Source organism: Pundamilia nyererei, unplaced genomic scaffold (genome assembly GCF_000239375.1).
Source record: "Pundamilia nyererei isolate P.nyererei 1_Seehausen unplaced genomic scaffold, PunNye1.0 scaffold00081, whole genome shotgun sequence".
NCBI classification, from domain to species: domain Eukaryota; kingdom Metazoa; phylum Chordata; class Actinopteri; order Cichliformes; family Cichlidae; genus Pundamilia; species Pundamilia nyererei.
In genome coordinates, this window is record NW_005187482.1 from 1999570 (window position 1) to 2020026 (window position 20457).

The window sequence follows — 20457 nt, forward strand, 5'->3', positions numbered from 1 at the left end:
CCAGTCAATGGAGTCAGTTTCGAACTGCCTGCATACTTTTGTCACATGAGACTTGGCATTGTCACACACCACGAGGAATCCAGGACCCACTGGACCAGTTGAGGGTCTGACACTGGGTCCAGATATTTCATCCCAATATTTAATAGCAGTCAGGGTGTCGTTGCCCTGCAGAGGTTTGTGTGTCCCTCCATGGATATGATTCACTGTCAGTGACCTATCACCAAACCGGCCATGCTGAACAATTTTACAAGCCACATAATGTTCTCCAAGGCTTCTCCAAACCCTTTCATGGCTGTCACGTGTGCTCAGGGTGAACTTGGTCTCATCTATGAAAAACAAAGGGTGCTATTGGTGGACCTCAATAATTCTTGTATTCTATGGCAAATGCCAGTTGGACTCCATAATGCCGGGCAGTGAGCACAGGGCACACTACAGGACATCAAGCCCTCAGGCCACCCTCATTAAGTCTATTTCTGATTGTTCGGTCAGAGACATTCACACTAGTGTCCTACTGGAGGTCATTTTGACTTGATGCTGTACTTGAACCTGTATTTTTTTAAGCATTGTACTTTCTTGTTTTAAAGAATTCAAAGACTTCTCAAGCTGTGTTTATGGTGCATGCACTTTGTCACGTTGAGTCTGAGCCACTGCCTCAGTGTCGCTTCCCTCCATTTTCAGTACAGCTCCTCTGTGACACTAAGTAAATGTTTGAATAATGCCAATACTGAGTGAACTCCAAGTGTCACACCTTTCCTTCAAACCTGTCATCCACTGCAGCGCTACATGCTAGAGTTTGATAAGAGTTGGGAGTTCGCCTTCTAATCGGAAGGTTGCCGGTTCGAGCCCCGGCTTGGACAGTCTCGGTCGTTGTGTCCTTTGGCAAGACACTTCACCCGTTGCCTACTGGTGGTGGTCAGAGGGTCCGGTGGCGCCAGTGTTCGGCAGCCTTGCCTCTGTCAGTGCGCCCCAGGGTGGCTGTGGCTACAATGTAGCTTGCCATCACCTGTGTGTGAATGTGTGTGTGGATGGGTGGATGACTGGATATGTAAAGCGCTTTGGGGTCCTTAGGGACTAGTAAAGCGGCTATACAAATACAGGCCATTTACCATTTAGAGTTTCCACATGGACGATGAGTCATTCAAGGAAAGACATATCATACATGGTCGGAGAGACCACATGCAAAGAGGATTGAGATGCAAAATTCAGTGATATGAAGCCATGACACTATAAACACCCGTGACACATGCTACGACGCAGAACCGGAATACCATCTGCTACCTTCAAATCCGTGCATCATTCTGTTTCTGAGTCAGCAGGCACAGAGGGCAGGTTTGTGGTATTTCTTGGCCAAGACCTCGCTTATGTTACATTACCCATGACCGACTGATTTGATCTCCTCGTGGTTTGCGTAGATGCAGCGCGCTGATTCAGTAACCCACCTGACTTGCGGCATAATACATCATGCTCTATGAATACTTCCAGGGAACCTGGGTGAACAATGATTAAGACCTCTGATCCCACAAGATGCTGTTTTCATAGCGGTTTCACGTCAGAGGTCCTGAAGTGGTCAACAAAGCTTGTTTTTTTCCTTCCAGAGAACACCTGAACAGCCCGAGAGTCATTTACAAGAGTGGTGGAGTCCTTAAGACTGACTGGTGTGCACTCACCGTCTCTGTGTGAGCCTTCTAACCCTGAACAATGTAACACAGCTTTTTGGTAATCCCTCAGTCGTTTCTAGTTCAAGCGCTTTCCCCCCCCCTATTAAAAAAAGGCTGAGTAAAGATAATGAGGGCCGACTTCCTTGTTTTGTGTGTGGGATGCAAGCTAATATATTGCAGGGTATGTCATTTACCATTGTAAAGTTATAAATGCATAGAAACTGTGAAGAACCACTTTACTGAATCGGTTAGCTCTTATAGAGTAACACCTTTGTAAAGGTAAGCTCAGTATTTCACTGTTATAGCTGTTCTAAATGCACAAGTTCACCATTTGTGGCTATAAAAGATTGAGACTAAATCCAAAATGGTGAACATGCTGTTGATAAACAACACACGTCCATTCCAGCTCCTGTCATGAGGTGATGCTTAGGGTGACATTCAAAAGGTATTCGTCTCAGGTGCTATGCAGATAAGAAACAGTCTGTCTGCATTCCGTACTGCTGCTGCACCTTTTGTGCGCAAGTCAACCTCTGAAGTCTTTGAATTCCTAAATCCAGAGTCTTCTATTAACTACCTGTAAATGTGTTTCTTTATGATGGGTTGAGGGACCCACTGGCCAGCTTTTCTTTATCCATTACTGCTTCGCAATATCATAAATCAATCAGGTATCTGGAGTCGAGAAGCAAATGCTGCTCTTTTAGCCCAATCATTAATCAAGACCGTACCGTACCCCGTATTCCAGATCAAAGCTTTTCCAGGAGAAACCCAGCTGCCAATCTCAGCAACATTGGTTGTTCTCTTTCTCAAGCATCACCACAATTCACTAGTTCCTAGTAAGACATCCAAATTGTTACTAAATGCAGTTGTTAGGAACCCTAACCCAATGACACTGAATGAGTGTAAATACAAAGCTTCCATTTCAGAAGCTAATAGAGGAAATCTCAAGTTTAAATTGTGATACAGTCTGCCAGACATACTTCAGCATGCAAGAAGATATGCATAGGTCTGAAGAAGTCTACAGGGGGCTGTTTTGTGAAGCGATGAGCTTGAACTGGATATATTTGGACCTGTGCATCACCACTTAGTAAGGACAAGTCATGTATGACATCACCCCAACAGTCTGCATGGAAGTGGGTAGACCCAGTTGAGAAAGGATTTTATTTTCCAAGAATGGGTTAGCTTGACTGCATCACATCATTTTTATTTATTCTAACAGCAGAAAGAGATAATTGCAACACAGAAAAAATGTATTCATACTAAATTGTTATATCTCAAATGAATTGCAGCACTGTAGTGGCCTCTAATAATGTAAGCTAACAAATGTTTAGCACTTATACTTTTAGATCTGTCTAAAAAGTTTAAAAAAGCAATTATTCTATTTTCTTCTTTTTTGACTAATTTTTTTTATGTTATTTATTTATTCATTACATTTTTATCTTGCATTAATGTGAAATGTGGCTATTTACCATTAAGAAATGGTCACTAGTTGTCTTTTGTGAAGTTTTTTTTTTTTTTAATAATGTGTGCTCTTTTTTCATATTTTAATTCATCATCAGATATTTTTTGTGTCCCAAATTACAATTTAGTCCTTCACTTCAATGGTAAGAAACACCAGTGGACATTTTAGGTTATTGTCTAATATTTTTAAGAGGTATTCTGGCTGAAAGCTGCTTCACATTTCAATGGGCAAAAAACCCAACCAACCAAACAAGCATCAAACTTCAATTTCAAAGCCAACATTATCTGTACAAACTTTGGAGCATAACATTTTTTCAGCAGCTCGGAGTTGGCTTACAATGATTTGAGATGCAATGACCATTTTTCTCAAACACACTGATTATTTGATGAGACAAGATCAGTTTCTAACCTAAATAGAATAATATGAGATGAAAGAGATGACAAAGAGAAACTGATGCTTCTTTCCTGTCTATATGTAATCGTTTTTGTAGGCTAATACTGTTTTAAACAGTCCAGACAAAAACGTGTAAATAAAAAATAGTGTATTTTCATTTTTAAATGTTGTTTTAAATCATTTTACATTAAATGTGTCCATTTAGTAAGGTGCCAAGGATAGACAAACAGCGGGGCTCCAATTCTGTGACATTCTGCTCCTTTTATACGTCATCCAGGGTCCAGTCTTGTATTCTAGATAGCAAAGCCTATATAATCCATATAGAATATAATATAATCCAGGGAAACAATTGACATAAATTTAAATTCACATCCCAAAAAGTAACTTTCTTATCTCAAAATCACTTTTCTGTGAATGAATTCTGCACATTAGCATGCAGAGTTTCTCAAAACAAAGTTTCTGCTTTAAGGAACTGAGCATGTTACAACTGGCCCGTGTTAGTAGTGCCTCTGGCCTCCCAACAGAACATGACGGCAGCATCATCAACAGTGACTAGAATTTGGTGGATGACGTCTAAGGGTGTCGTAAGTGTTAAAGCAGTGACGTAGCTTTAGGGAATCTCTGGCTGGAAAATGGAAACGTGATCTGCTCCGAGACAAAGTAGAATCAGGAAGTCTCTCCTATCAATTGTTTCACTGCTTTTGTTACCACAAAACACTTCAATACGACTTGTATGAAATAGCACCCATGAATAGTTGTGACCCAAAACATCTGGCAACGCTTGATCACGCATTTGTGGCTGAGTGTTTCAGGGAGTCCCTGAAGGAGACTAAACAAAGACAACGTGATGCTTTTGTTGAACAATAAAAGAAGGACGTGACTGAGCAAAATGCCAAGTACAGAAAAGAAGCACCAGCTTTTCACAGAACAGTTGGCTCTACGAAACGCTGGCGCCAGTGGACTGACAGAACACGAGCACACATACGCACTTATTTCCTCATAGTTCATAGGTTAGAGAACAAAAATAACATGGGGATTAAGCATACATATATTTCCATACAGATCATCAACAATAAAGTTGAATATAGCTTAAAAATCAATAAAATACATACTTAATTACATATAACTTGCTTTCTTTTTAGCAACAACATATTAGTGGAATCAGTGACAGACAGAAATCTGCAGATGTCCTGATCTTATGACCATATCAGGTGATCCTGATAACATTCTCCTACTTTGAATTTCACACATTTTTCCATACTTGTGTTTTCTGTGTAACCCTTTGGAACAGTCAGTAACCAACAAGTGCTTTGCTTATATGCTTTATGTTCACAGCGGAAAATGATGTGACATGTGCTGAGTTTGACATTAGAAGACTGTGTTTACATTCACCTGCTAAAGGAGAGGCTATGGACTCTGTTCCTGAATGGCCTGTTTTGGAATCTCACAATTAGCTTGAACGCCCGTCATGGTCTAATGTTGAACTTACAGAGATGTGTAGTTACTGGAGATTACTGAGGAAGACTTTCAGGCAGATGATGTAGGGGACAGCTTCTGAATATGATCGTGCTTAGTAACACCCCACTATAAAAATATCCATGCTTACATGATCAAGTTGGAGACTCTGGGCACAAATGTTTGATGGGACCTATCCAACTTTTCTTCCTTCCTCAATAACAAGACCTATACACACATAATAGCTCTGAATCATTACGGAGAGCAACTTTTCCCCCTTTCATAACTTGAGCTTTGGTATTCTACAAAATAATAATTCTATTATGAAGAAATAAAAATATATACCCATGTTTTTGGTTATAAAAGCACCAAAACCTAAAATTTGCTGCTTGGGTGTACTGCCAAGTGACATGATCCAGTGTGCACAATGCCTATGTGATAATCCAGCCTAGGTATTAGCAATAAAAGCATCAGTTTAAACACTCATTACCCAGAATGCACATTTTCTTTTTGGGTGATTAATACTGTAGCATTTTAAACAGGCTTCTAGTGCATATACACTATAATGTGTCATTTGAAACTATTACAATTGGGTCACTACAAGTCTTTAATCCTCTGAAAAGTTAATTCTTTTGTTAGTTTGGATGTAAGTTTGGGGTTTTGCTTTGCTCAAATGTATTATTCCTCTGCAGCGTTCTAGCAGATACCTGAATGTTTTGTGACAATTCCCCCCAACTTTGACTAATGTTCCAATTCGAGCTGATGATAAATCGTCCCAAAGGCACCACCGCGCTTCCATGTGGGTATTTTTGGTGATGCACAGTCCTGTTTTTGTGGCAAACATATCTTTTGGAATTATGGACAAAAAATTCAACACTGGTCTCATAAGAAAGATTTACCCACATGCTCTTTTGAGACTAGATGTTTGTTTTCCCAAAGGTTTTAAATGCATTTCTTTTGCTTTGTCTTTCCTCGTTACCACATTGCTCACACGAAGACTACATACATTGTTATTACATGTAGTACATGACCAGTCCACACCTGGAATTCCTGCAGCTCCTGACCAGACTTTTCATCAATTTTGGAGGGACATCCAGTTATATTTCCCCCCTTGTTGATTACTGTGCTTACTGTATTCCACGGTATAGATAATGCCTTGGAAATTATTTTGCAACCCTTTCCATTTCAGCAATGAGATCCCTGAAATGTTTTTTAGGCTCTTGCTCGGCCGTAGGAACCAACAAGTCAAGGAAGGCCTTCAAGAGCAGTTGAACTTGACACAGTTTCATTAAAAGTCACTTGAACTGATGATGGCAGGTGTGCACTTATTTCGATCCATAAAAGATTTTAGTTTGCTTTGCAGTTGAATTGTACATGTTACTGGTTGCAGTATGTGTGGAAAACGTCCTGAAACCATTTTGGCTATATTTATTTATTTACATGTAAAAACCAGATAGACTCACTTTAGCAGTCCATGCTCTCTAAAACGGATAACTGTGGCAAGCTGGTAGCATAGCTAGTTAGCTACAGCTTCTCGTCAACTTGCGTTTTGCAAAAAATAGTCCCACAGAATTAGTGTGTTTTTCTTAACCCCAAATAAACAAAAATGTGTTTATAGCCATAAACGCTGTATCTATGTTTCATTTAACTCTTAACAAACACATGCAAGCAGGCACCTGTCCTTAAAGGGGAAAAGTAAGGCGGAGTCCGATGCGCCCCCTCCGCTCACAGACACACCTCAGCACTCACTCGGCTCCAGGAGTCGCCTCCTGTTTATAAAGCCGAGGAGGTTCGGTTAGTCAGGGAGACTGTCGACGAGGAGAGTCCGCAGAGGGTGTTAGAGGACTACTGCGGGTTAAGATGCCGTCCGCGTTGGTTTAAATATATGGAAACCACCCTACGCGTTTGTATATCGGCATCAAATGTAACGAAGACGGTCCGCTGAAAGTCGGGATTTACCGCTAATTGTAAAAGGCGTGCGAAAGTAGTTCGAGACGAAATTATTGGAGGAAAAAAAAACACACACAAAAAGCATAGGAATAAGTTATCACATGAAGATGAAGCCCTGACCCTACTCTTCGGGAAGGCTGGAAGTTCATTTTAGGTTCAGGACCTGTTGAGATGAAACTCAGCGCTCCTTGAGCGACCAGGCGAAATGGGAAAATGGGAGATAACAATGGTAAGTCATCAGACATGTGCTGGAGGTGGCTGTGGGCTGTCACAGGCTCGTCTGTGAAGCTGCACGAACTCTGCTTCCTCCTCCCAGGCGTCACATTTGAATAGCATTGCTTTTTAAAACGTTTAAAGACCTCCAGAATGTGTTTTAAAGGTGTTCCCATCTATCATAATAATCCCACTCCTGTCAAGTAAAGGGGCTATGGTGGTAAAAGCTGATTTTGTACTATTTGAACGTTGTCACGGTGCCAGCTGCAGTGCTTGCTTGGGGAAAAAAGTGCAACTTGAATAGCAGTCGTCATTTTCATGCCTACACATGCTTCTGTGACTCAAACGTATCGTTAGGCCTACAGAATTTCAAGTGTGACAACATGTTTGCTTCCCTGGTTATGTCTCGTTGGGCCCTCTGGATGAGCTCCATCATTGAACCCCAAAGCAGCTTGTTAACCTCAGTGATCGGCTGCACTTAGAGTCAGATAATAAATATATCCTTTCTCACTGTGAGATGGATTTGGCAGTGCTTAGTACTGCACACCGGGGACACTGTGAGTGGAAAACAGTTTTCCATTTGTGCTGCTCTGATTCCAGTTAGTATAAAGGACAATGGGGCTGGAGTGTTACTGGTTAGCAGACACGGAGGCTGAACGTTTGCCACTGCAAAATGGCTTTTTAAAAATGATTGACTAAAAAGCATGCAAGACCTCCCACCAGTTTAAATGAGATGTCCGGAGCCTTTTAACAGTCTGTTTACTTTTATCAGCTTTGTGTCTGTGCAAAGCCCACCTCATATATCATATATGGACTGAGCTTATGGGACACTATTTTCAGTACTGAGCTTTCAGTCTTGTTCAGCTGTGTACAGTAGTAACAGATTTCGTGTGACCCAGATTGCTTGGCACTGGCTATGAGCATCTAGAGGTGCAGTACAGAGTTAATGTGTAAAGTTTTCTCAGAATGTGAAAGCAACATGTCTTTGGTTTCAACATCAAGAAACTTTATTTATTTGAGCTTATATGTCCTAAATTCAGGATATCTCAGCCTCAGCTGAAGCAATTTTGATTATTTACTTACGAGATGACAAGATTAAGTATATATATATATATATTTAAAAAAAACAACCCATTTCCCTTTCTTAAGTGCACTGAGTTTCAGACTGGGTCAGGTGTCTTGTTTGAACTTTATGTAATGATAAACCAGTATGTTTCACTAAAAACATGACACCTGCTCTTGGCACTAACCAACTATAGTCCTCCAGTGCACCATTTTATTATTTTCTTGATTGCTCACTGTGATGGCAACTTTGTGCTCAGTGAGAATTTTGCTTTGATGTAATATTTGATGTGATAACTTAGGATCTAAAAGGTCTATTTGTCCAAAAACATTTGTGTGTACCTACAAAATTCTAGGAAATTCTAGCTTTCTGCATTGTGAAAATGAGTACTAAGTATTTTCTCAAGCTAGCACAGCTTGTTTGCGCACTGATAGTAGACTTGGTTATGACTATAAACAAATATTATGTAGTTGCTGTGGTTCATGTGGGATCAGTGTGGCTTTTTGTGGTGCTCGTTTTTCTGCAGGATCATCTGTGTGTTTGGGTGTGAGGGCTTGCTATTTTTACCTTTTTGTGTGTCAACCTCTGACACTAATGTTGTGACCTGAAACATTCTTCGGTATATACAGTGTGTGTGTGTCTGTGCATGTTTTCAGCTCTGATGATCGCTGCTTTTGTTCCCAGAACCCAGTGCAGGAGTGGGGCGAAGAGACGGAAGACGGCGCCGTTTACGGGGTCACCCTGCGTCGAGAGCCCGTCCCGTCCTCCGCAAACGCTACTGAGGGGAGCCCATGCTCTGGTTTCGTGCAGTACCGAACCTGCAAGGTACGACGACTGAAGGCCGCCACCCTGGACCTGCTTGTAAATCACCTCCTCGACTTTGGCTGCCAGGAACAGGACTACAGCAGGATCTTCCTCTCCACGTACAGAACCTTCACCAGCCCCACGAAGCTCATAGAGCTACTCTTTAAGAGGTACCGATGCTTGTTGTACATGCAAAGTTGGCTGTTGTGTTGCTTGAGTATCTTTTCTTCTGTTGTTTCCACCTGATGAAGCAGTGGCCTTCAGCCAGCTTTGATGTAATAATCAGTAGCTTGCAGGTGCTCATTATCCAGAGGCTTACAACAACAGCTATTATGCACAGAAAGGTTTTAGACTGTGGTTAGCAGCAGGTTTAAGTATTTATAATATGCAAACAAAACAATAACAAATGAATTTTTGTTTATGTTTTTTATATCCAGAGACAGTGTTTTGTCAGATCTGGATAATGGCAAATGTTACCGGAGGTAGGTAAAGTGTATATGAAGCGTGTCTCTATTATGTTTCTGCTGTGTCTCCTTGGCTTAATGTGTCATTTAAAAATGTAACGGCGTTTCTCCTGCCTTCTCCAGCCCTCTGTTGGCCTTTGTCCAGACGTGGTTGGATGAGTACAGCGAGGACGTCAGGGACCCTCCCCTACACCCGGCGCTTCGGTTGCTCTTGGATCACCTGAGGATCAGCTCTGCGGTGCATGACAGCATGCGCAGCCAGCCCAACTTTTGCTCACTCGCCGGGCAAGCTGAGGAGTTGCTCAGGACATTCCAGAAAGAAGGTGATCCTTTGCTGCGTAGCATGACCCAGCAATTATGGCCACGCACAACAAGTTGTTTCATAACTTTACTTCGAGGCCTGATTGCACTTTTATGAATATTGCTGATGCTGGCTCTTTCAGAAGTGGCATCAAGTGGCAGTTCTGCTTCTGCAGATCTTGAGCAAGATGATCTGGGGTCTGGTGATGAAGATTCAGGCAGTGAAAACTCTCAGGATCAAGGTGGCATCATGGATTTTTCTGCTGCAGCCATTGCTGAACAGCTCACTCAAGTGGACTCTGTATGTTAGAGGAGAACTTTACACCATTTCCCCCCATGTTGTATTATAATGATCAGAGCCTGATTTGGTTTTCTTGATGTTCCAGGCTCTCTTTGCCAAAGTGGTCCCATACCAGTGTCTGGGCTGTGTATGGTCCCAGCGAGACAAGAAGGAAAACATGTCGCCCACCATCCGAGCAACCATTGCACAGTTCAATGCAGTCACCAACCAGGTCATGGGGTCGCTGCTCTGCCAGCCTACAGATGGCAGTCCCACTTCCTCCCCTCTAGCTCCCACCTCGCCAGCGCAAAGGGCTCACATCATAGAGAAGTGGATCAAAGTAGCGCAGGTCAGTTGAAATGCTGTGGTTGTTTTGCATCTTTTAGGCGTCTGGATGCTAATATTGGTTCTAAGTCACAACACAAGAAGTACTAATGGGTTATTTTTAAATGATGTGCATCCACTGAGTACAAGTTTATTCTACAGGAGTGTCGTCGCTTGAAGAACTTCTCTTCTCTCAAGGCGATCCTGTCGGCACTGCAGTCCAATGCCGTTTACAGGCTGAGGAAGACCTGGGCGGCTGTCAGCAGGTATGGTTGGATAACTGCAGGTTCAAAGGCCACTTTTGCTTTTGCTGTTTGTGTAGTTTGCTACATGATCATCATTTAACAAGCGGTTTGAACCCTCATTAAGGTCAATTTATGGAGCAGGTCAGCAAATGCTGGGCTGTGACCCATATTATAGGTCGGTCATGAAACGCTGCAGTAAGCAAATTCTAAGTTCAAAGATGAGTGAGACACAACTTTTTGTGGTTTTCCTTTAATGGTGTAAACAGGCAGTAATATGTCAAGTTTTAACTCCTGCCATCCAGTATAATTGTTAATAATTAAAATATCTGATGGCTGTGGCTCTTTATCATTGTCTTTGCAGAGATAACGTGGCTGCGTTTGATAACCTCTGTGCGACCTTCCCTGATGAGAATTGTGTTCTGACCAACAGAGAGTTCCTGATGGAGGTGAGACTGAAACTTCTTACATATGCTTTAGTGTTTGCACTTGTACTCGTCCATTTAGACTTGTGCCATGTTGAAAGCTTACTTCAGGGTAAATGACCTATAATACAATACATTGAGGGGGGAATACCAATGATCCCTTACAACCAACACCTGGCGTCAGCGGGCAGGAAGAACTCCCTTTTCACAGGAAAAGGCCTCTGGTAGAACCAGGCTCTGGGAGGAGCAGCCATCTGCTCTGAGCAGTTTGGAGAGAGGGGACAGGGAAGGAAGTAGAACATAAATTTTACCTGCTGCTTGATGAGAAGTTTACATGTTTGAGTGGTGCATCATTTGACACCAGGTGTGTAAATTTCCTTAGAACAAGGTATGATTCTGATACTATTCTGAAACCTTGATACCCACAAGGCATTACTGGGAAACGTGGTAATGAACAGGCAAAATAAACCCGCAGGTGCTCAGAGCTATGCAGAGATAGTGGTAAACATTTGATTGGAATTTCTGTTTCCTGGTTCATTATCATTGTTTTTAATGTTGTAAAGTCTAAACATTTAAATTCTTCACCTATAAATTTCCACAGTGAATGCATAGGGTTGATTCTTGAACTCTGTGCAGATCTAAGGTTAATGTTTACCAGTGCAGAGAAGTCAGCCCGAGCAGCTGTGCATAATTTTCTCTCAGCAGTCAATTGAGATGATTTGAGGTTAATTGAAATCACTGAGATTAGTTTTCTCTTGAATTGTTTAGATTGTAAATTTACATTAATGCTAAAATTACAACAGAATCTGAAGTTTTAAAAGCTACAAAGATTGTTTCACATGCTTAAAGTTTGGAGAATATTAGTTTGGAGGTGATTGTTTTCCTGTTTCATGTTTGTTTGTTTTTTTGTTTTTTCACTCTTAAGAGAGTTAAATTTTTGAGTTCATATGTACAGAAATGTTTACCGGTGTTTCGATGGCAAACTAGAACACAATGTTTTCAATTTCTCTTCTTTTAAGTTTTGTCTCCTTGCGGCAACTGTGTCAGCCGTATCTTGTGTCTGGCTACTGTAGAAGTGTTCAATAGAGAAATGGATTAGATCACCAAAACTTTCTGTACATAGCAACCGCAGCTTCACAATAACATGCTTTATTCAGTGAAAAATGACCTCCCCCTCCACTTTTCAGTGTTTTATTCAGCCAGTGTTTTTTATTGATGTAAAAACAGTCACTCCCTCTTATAGGGAGCTCGAGTCTGTTTGGAGAGTCGTGAAGCTTGCAAGCCTCTCTTCCTTTGAAAGCTAACTGTTAAACAGGATATCTGAGTTAATGTGTAATAAAGTCTAATATTGCACCAAAGAAACAAGTAGAGGCTGTACTGTTTCATAAGCTGGCACACGGGCCGGCATCTTTTACATGCTGCTTTACATACATATACTGAACACTAAGAGCACACAGACGGGAGGGGAAATGATCCAAATAACACTGAACTGAATATAGCTTTGTCTGACTCTGTGACAGGATGGAGGTCCCACGCCTGATAACGTTTCTCCAAGGATATTGAAACGGTGTCCACTCTCCAGACAGATGGTAAGCCATTCTTCAGGGTGGGGTGGGGGTGGGGGGGTGACAGGTTCTGACAACATGCGACGCAACCAGTGTCATTTATGGCTGAATTTGACGTAAGCAGATACTACAACGTCATCCTAGGACTCTCTTTTCATGTGATGCAGGATTTGTTTTCAGCTTTTGAAAAGGGATTCATGCAAAAAAAAAACCCTGTCCTACATTTCAGCAAGGCACAAGAGAGCTGATTTCCCTGAGTGTGGGTGGAGTATCTATCTATCATGGCACAAGCCCCAAACTATGTTTAGCTCCACTCAGTGCTGAGCAAGTTTCAAATGGCCTCAGATCACCAGGATTATAGGACAGTAATAATAGACCTGGCTGGGGTCTTGTATGAGTCATATGCACATTCTCCTGGGTTGTAATAAGACCTCACAGTGCTGCTAACAGGTCCTGTCTTGTCTGAATGTTGTAAATTTTAACCCATTAGCCACAATAAAGCAATAAAAGACCAGATATTGGCACAAGAAAATATAACCGTTTCACTATTAGCTGCGTGCTTACGTGTCGTCTGCCTGCAGAGTACATCAAGTGGAGCGGTTCCATACCTCGGCACGTATCTGACCGTCCTCACCATGCTGGACACTGCTCTGCCAGACACTGTGGAGGTACTTTTGTCTAACACGTCCTCTGGATATTATTTCATAGACTTAAGGGTTCAAAGTGTTCACAATGTGTTGGATACACTCAGTATGTATGCAACACTATATACTTTGAAACCTGATTAAATGATGTATGCGCTGCCATCAGATGCTCTTCATGGGAGATTATAAACATATAAACTTCAGCCAAAGGAAAACTCCATTTTGCCCATTTATATACAGATAAATAAACTTGGTTCTAGTAGTAACTGAGAGACTTTTTGGCTCATTCAGCCATTTCGGTTTCCCAGTTACTGTGTTTTGGTGTTATCATCTTGGCCTGGGAAACTACTTTTATCACGGAGAACTCCGTTTTCAGTGCATAAATCACCCCTGATAACTAAACTCCGGTGCGTTTTGGCTAATATTGCATGCTGATGGAAAAACACAAGAGTGTATCATTTAATTTAGTTATTGTGTCACTTAGCAATTACAATATAATAAATGAAATACTAACATTGTACTGTTTTTACAGGGTGGACTTATAAACTTTGAGAAGAGGAGGAGAGTAAGTGTTTCTTATTGTCACTCCTTGTTTTTGTTTGGCTTTGTTTTTGACTGCTGGGAGGGGGGAGAGGGGGAAGGCAAAGTTGTGCATATAAGACCGTCAGCTCTTTGTTAACTGAGTTTGAACATTTACATTCCTACACCTTAGTAAGTGTCAGGCTGAAAGCTTTTTTTTTTCTTTAAGATTTGCACAGACTGTGATTAAAACACAAAAGCTGTGTAACCATAAAGAATCTCGTTGTTGTGTCACTATGCGGAAGCAACTGTCAGCCTGGTTTATCTGTTTATTCATCAACATGCCTCTCCTTGCCTACAGGAATTTGATGTTCTGTCACAGATCCGTCTGCTGCAGGCTTCCTGTTCCCAATACAGTCTCGGACACCAGCCCCGCATTGCTGCCTGGCTGCAGAGACACAAGCTGCTCACTGATCAGGAGAGGTGAGCTGAAACACCCTGATTTTAACATGGACATGAAAGGAAGGCCATCAGAGAAGACATAATATACATAATACTGTCATGTGATTGTTAAATCTCCATTTGGATGAATAAAGCTGCTTTCCTTTGATATTACTCCACTCAAAGGATCATTTGATAATGTTTCCACTGACTTTTTGGTGGTAGAAGAACAAATCCTTTTGTATTCATAAGCTAATTATTGGATTGGATTATTGGAATGAACCTGAGGTGTTATATGAGGTTTTTTTATTTTTATTTTTTTAAATAAACACGCTTATTCTTGTAGCTGATGTGAAATGGCAGGGGTGTTTCTAGCCACACTCTAAGAGTACTCTCCACTCTTTTTATATATATATAAAAAAATATAATATATATATGTACTTGGCAACACTGATTATATAAATAATCAGTGTTGCCCTTCATTACTTATGTGTGTCTGACATTTAAAATATGCATGATGGCTTTGTCTCATTGTGTCATGTTGTAAATTGGTAACTCACCCTAGACATGATGCAGCTGTGTCAAATGTCCTATTTACCTGAGATTGCTTCAGTCAAAGATGTCTGACTTTGTAAAATGCCTCGACTCCCCCCTCTTGTATCTTCCTCACCTTCTGTGCACCAAACTCTGGCGCTGACTAACATGCGGAGGAGAGGATGTGCAAACTGAGAATTGAGAATGGGGGAATGTTCGCTAGCACCTTTCAGAAAGTCTGAAAGTCTGCCTGTGCTTTTTTTCGAGTTCTTTTTCTGAGTTTAATTTTTTGAGTTTGGAATGAAGTGATATGTCAGTAAGATGTCAGGTACCCTGGTGCTCAGTAACATCTTCTTATTACAGCTACGAGCTGTCAAGACGCCTGGAGCCTCCTGTGGACTTGTGTTCGCCACCTCCATGGAGCCAGCGCACACTCTCGATGAAACTCTCCTTGTGAGTCTCATGCTATAGTCCAGTTTGCATATTCAAACATGCACATTATACTAAGCACAAAGAGCTGCACGCAAAACTTAGAGTAAAGCCACTGTTGGTTCACATTACATGTTTTACCTCACTATAAGAACAATGAGATGTTTAGATTACAACTTGTGGTATGCAGTAAAATGGAAGTGAATCGTGTGATGTGTATACTCTGGTATTAAACTACATTGTTCAAGTAACTGAATGGTGCGGGTGTGGCATTTCTAATGAAAGCTCATTCTGTCTTCAGTCTCAAGATGGCGAGTGACGGCACTAAGAAACCGCCTGCTGACCAGATCAGTCTTTCATCTTCTGGATCCAGTGGGTCTGAGATGGAAGATCTGTCCTCCCCAAACCCAAACTGTTCCATCAAGCTGCAGGTAAACGGCCGTGTTTAGCTGCGTGCATCATTGCAATCGTTTCCCCGAATGTTTTGTGTCCATCCTTTGTCATTGGCTGCATTAACAGTGGAGCCTTTGTTGAAAGCTTTGTCACGCTGTGCCTTCAGACTGGGTCTCTCGGTTTTAGAATAAGTCACTGTTTACACTGTACAAACAATTACCCTTTTTAAAGCAGTCAGACAAACCTCTGAAACATGGGAAGTGTTTTTGTTATAAAGTGATTCTATGAATTGATTAGCTTTCAGAAGTAAAATGCACTGAATGTCTTTTTAAAAACTGAAAAAGTTACATAATCTCTACTTCACAAAAGGGCAATCGAAACTAGCGTGAGCTCTCCACAAGTGGAGTTTGTATCGAGGAGGTGCTTAGCTGAGCTGGAGTAGTGTTTAATGGGCTACAGTCCTCTGCTTCACCATGGTTCAATAGCCTAGCTTTCCCCTGCAGACCAGACACTTGTGAAAGGCTTCAAATACTCTGACACAATAATACTCAGCAGTCTTCTTTCTCTCATTTCTGTCCCCCATCTTCTGTCCTCTGCAGTCCTTTCACAGCTCTTACAACAACGTATCCGAGTCCTTCTCTTTGTCCTCGTCCTCCTCTTCCTCGTCCTCTCCCAGCATCTCAGCTGCTTCGTCTGCAGACTCCCCTGACTGCCAAGCAGACCTCAGCTCTGCAGCCTTGCCCTGTGGGGGGGCACGGCCGAAGCCTCAAGCGGCCCACCACAAGCGCTCGGTGTCTATGACCTCACTGCCCGTGTACAACCGTCAGGTGGATGACTCTTGCATCATCAGGGTGAGCGTGGATCTGGGCCACAACAACGGCAACATGTACAAAAGTATCCTGGTGAGTTCATCCTCGCGTTGTGATGTATGATGTTCAGTAACTGGAGAATTTGACAGTTTGTTTATTTTCTTGCTTGTGTTTTTTTTTAAGATCTCTAATTACACTTAGTCATCTGTAAACAAAAAGTAAATGATATTTACTGTTCTACACATCGTACAGGACATACTGGTGGAATATTTTGTAACCATGCAGCTGTCCTCTGAATAAATCCTGGAGTCCACCTGAGTCTCACTTCTCAGGATCTCATGCGTAGCACCCAACGATTTCTATCAGAAGTTATCCCTTTATAACAAAAACACTCCTTCAGCCTCCTCATCAACTTGAATCGCTTTGCTGTTTTCAGTGCAAGGCAACGCATGCATAAAACCTGAACTTACACTGTATTATTTCAGTTAGTAGGCCTGTGTCGCGTTCCCTCATTGGGTCTGCTGATATTTTACCCTCCCTTGGTAGAATGAAGTGAGCTGGCTGGGTCTTTGTATACAAATTATACAACTTTGAACTGCAGCAGCACAATAATTTGCCCCACTTAGCAAATCTTCATTCAGTTCGACCATAACAACTATCAGAACATATGATTGGCCTTTTGCGTTTACTTCACCTGTTACTGCTTTTCTATCTTGGGGTGTAGTTAGTGTGAATACCTACGATTCAAATAATTTGCCTTATATCGTTCATATCTGCAAAAGTAGAGGTAACCTTTAGAAGTGAAACCAGCTTCAGTTATATCCTTAAAACAAGTGCTACAGCGAGTAGTTCATTCTCAGTGGATGTGATCAGGAGAACTGATCCTTCTCATCATTTGTCACAAAGTCAGACTTTTATGGTAACGGTAAATTCAGATTTGAGGGCGGAGAAACTTTGTTCCAACTGCTGAAAATAAGCTTTTCTGTGAAGGTCACAGTTGTGAGTGGGACAGGGCTACACCTTAAGGCTCAGAATGCTTCTATTGCTATTGCAGTGCTCTTTGAATGTGTAATATGAGCCAAAGAGGTAATGCTCCTTAAACGCAGTGACCCATGAACTTCCGTCTTCACTATTGTGTGTGTGTGTGTGTGTGTGTGTGTTTATGTGTAACAGCACTCGTTATTCTTTGTTTTTCATAGCTGACCAGCCAGGACAAAACTGCACAGGTGATCCAGAGGGCATTGGAGAAACATCACCTTGAGCACATGACCTGGCAGGACTTCACCCTGACACAGGTCATCTCTCAGAGCAAAGGTCAGAAGAGAACTCCTTTATAAAAAAAATTGCTTAACTGGTGACAGGAAGGAAAATGCTCTTCTGACAGTGATTTTGTTGTTGTTGTTTCTCTTCATCTTTCCAGAGTTTCTCATACCAGACAAGGCAAACGTCTTCTATGCTATGTCTACAACAGCCAACTTTGACTTTGTTCTGCGCCACAAGCACAAAAGCCAGAAGAAACCACTGAGAGCAACCGCTAGTCTCGGACGATTCACAAAGTAGAAACTTTAACGTGCAAATTCTCTGACTGCAAAATGAACTGAGCTCTGCTGTGCTTCTGCATAATGGCCTTTATTTTTAGAGGCTTCTTGAGGAAGATGTGTGCTCTGTTTCAGTCCTCTTTGGCTGCTGAAAGGGCTTAAAATAGGACTAGAAGACTCCCCACATAGGACGTGTGAAAAGGGGAGAAAAAGACCCATTTCTTTGCCTCCAAAAATGTCACTTCCAATAAATCTCTTGACCCAAAGATGCACAGAATAATGCCTTCCTCTCTTGAGCAACACGTGCTGGCTTCAGTGGCCTATCTTTATGTGAACACTGAGCATTGACTGGCTATTCCCCTGCACAACTGGGTGCTGTTAATAACTGGCGCCTTAAAAAGGGAATCGAGGTCAGTTGCTGCGTAAAGGCGGTGAAGTCCTGGGGCCCCGCAGCAGGCTGTCAGCTCTGACATGGCTCAGTGCACTGAAGTGTTGGCACGCCAGTGCCGTGTGAGAACTGGGCGGGGCCGTTATCATCAGGGATCAGTGCGTACCCTGGGAATTTCAGAAATTGCTCCTCCGGTGTTGCTGTGATACTCGCTGTGTGCAACTGGCAGCTCCGACTGGAAGGATTACATTCTTAAGATTGGGTAACAGAGGCAGCAGATATTTTTGATGGACTGGAGGGGATGTACATGTGGAAACTGCTGCTGAGTGCTGGGGGGTTAACTGTGATTCTACGAATTGATTAGCTTTCAGTGTTAGCGCTTTGGCTAAGTGAAGTTGGCTTGCTAAACTTCTCTTTGTTTGATCTATTTATTTTTACAGTGTCTCCTTTGTGATTCACTCTGACTGCACTTTCATGTAACATATTTTTGACTGTTGGGTCGTCTCAGCCCAAAATACTTTGCATTTCGAAAGAAAATGCTTGTACATAATTTAATTTCCTCATTTTTGATGAATACGGAGAATATTTTAACTGTAATTGTTTCTGTTTTTTGTTTGTTTTTTTTTAAATACTTGAACAAATTGTTTCTTTCGTTTGAAGACTGCATTTGCCCGGTGCATAAATGGCCTGTTGTGTTTTTTTTTTTTTGTTTGTTTTTTTTTTTGTTTTTTTTCCCCTCCTCCCTCAAGCCTAATGAGGAGTTCATGTACTGTATATCTAATCATTTCAATTATGTCAGTTGCTGCAAAACTTGTGATAGTGCATGACGACCATATAGTTAAAGATCCAGAGAGTATTTGCAAAGATTAGTTGCACTATGAGTTGACTGACATGTATGACTGGTATGTGTCAAGTTTAAGAACTTCTGTCATCTCACTGATCTGTTCTCTTGATCCTCTACATTATATTCTGAAAACTACAGAGTTTTTCTTTTCAACTTTAACCTCCCCCCCCCCCCTTTTTTTTTTTCTTTTAATGGCTAAGAGCTACAGTTAAAAAAAACAAGGGACTCTGCTTTTTAAAACCAGAATTCAATATGCAATACAGAGCTGTATCTCAAGCTTCATATTAAACATTTTTGTCAGTTATATTTTTCCCAGTGTCTTCTTCTACCAAATGTGGTGTAGCCAGAGGATGCAAATCTCCTGTTCCACCACATTCAATTGTAGTTACATAGCACCAAATCACAACAAAAGTCACCTTAGTGGTCAAAAGTGGTTAATATTGTAAGGTAAAACCTCCTAAAATAATCTAGATAAAACCCAACAATCAGACAACCCCATATGAGTGAGCACTTTAGCAACAATGGGAAGGAAAAACTCCCTTTCAACAGGAAGAAACCTCTGGGAGAGCCAGGCTCAGGGAGAGGGAGACGAGACAAAAGACATGCTGTGGAAGAGAGCAAGAGATTATTAACTCCCCAACATCCCAAAGGTGCTGTAATGGATTGAGATCTGGTGACCGTGGAGTCCATTTGAGTACAGTCAACTCACTGTCATGTTGAAGAAACCAGTTTGAGATGATCTGAGCTTTTGTGACACTGTGTGTTATCCTGCTGGAAGCAGCTGTCAGAAAATGGGTGCACTGCAGCCATAAAGGGATGGACATGGTCAGCAACTATGGTAAGCTGTGGTGTTGACAGGTTGGACTGAGTGTACCAAGAGTTCAGCCTGAACTGATGATAAAAAATTTAATGTTCAGGCCAAATTTCACAGCAGAAATCCAGACTTTCTTTTTTTGTTGATCAATTTTTGATGAGCCTGAATTAAAGCTTCTGTTTCTGACAGGAGTGGCACCCAGTGTCGTCTTCTGTTGCTGCAGCCCATCTGTTTCAAGGTTCCACATGTTACATATTCAGTGATGCTCTTCTGATACCTTGATTAAAACTGGTCATTTGAGTTACTATTACTTTCCTATCAGCTGGAAGCAGTCTGGTGTTTCTGTCCTGAAATCAAAAAAAGCATTTTCACCCAGAGAACTGCCGCTAGCTGGATATCTCATATTTTTTGGACGATTTTCTGCAAGCCCTAGAGGTTGTTGTGTGGGAAAGTCTCAGCAGACAAGCAGTTTGTGAAATACTCTGTCCAATACATCTGGGACCAACAAC

The 20457-nt window shown here is 41.7% G+C and overlaps 1 protein-coding gene across 1 annotated transcript; it reads left to right on the forward strand.

Annotated features, from left to right (window-relative positions):
- Positions 1–6719: 6719 nt before the first annotated feature.
- On the forward strand, positions 6720–19320 carry LOC102210153 (ral guanine nucleotide dissociation stimulator-like 1). Its single transcript, XM_005738070.1, has 17 exons — positions 6720–7144; positions 8876–9165; positions 9433–9477; positions 9583–9782; positions 9903–10060; positions 10146–10388; positions 10526–10629; positions 10970–11054; positions 12551–12619; positions 13177–13263; positions 13772–13804; positions 14120–14241; positions 15097–15186; positions 15464–15593; positions 16155–16457; positions 17564–17678; positions 17785–19320. Exons 1-17 carry the CDS (start codon positions 7121–7123, stop codon positions 17922–17924), a joined length of 2238 nt encoding a protein of 745 aa, XP_005738127.1. The 5' UTR covers positions 6720–7120; the 3' UTR covers positions 17925–19320.
- The last annotated feature ends 1137 nt before the right edge of the window (positions 19321–20457 follow it).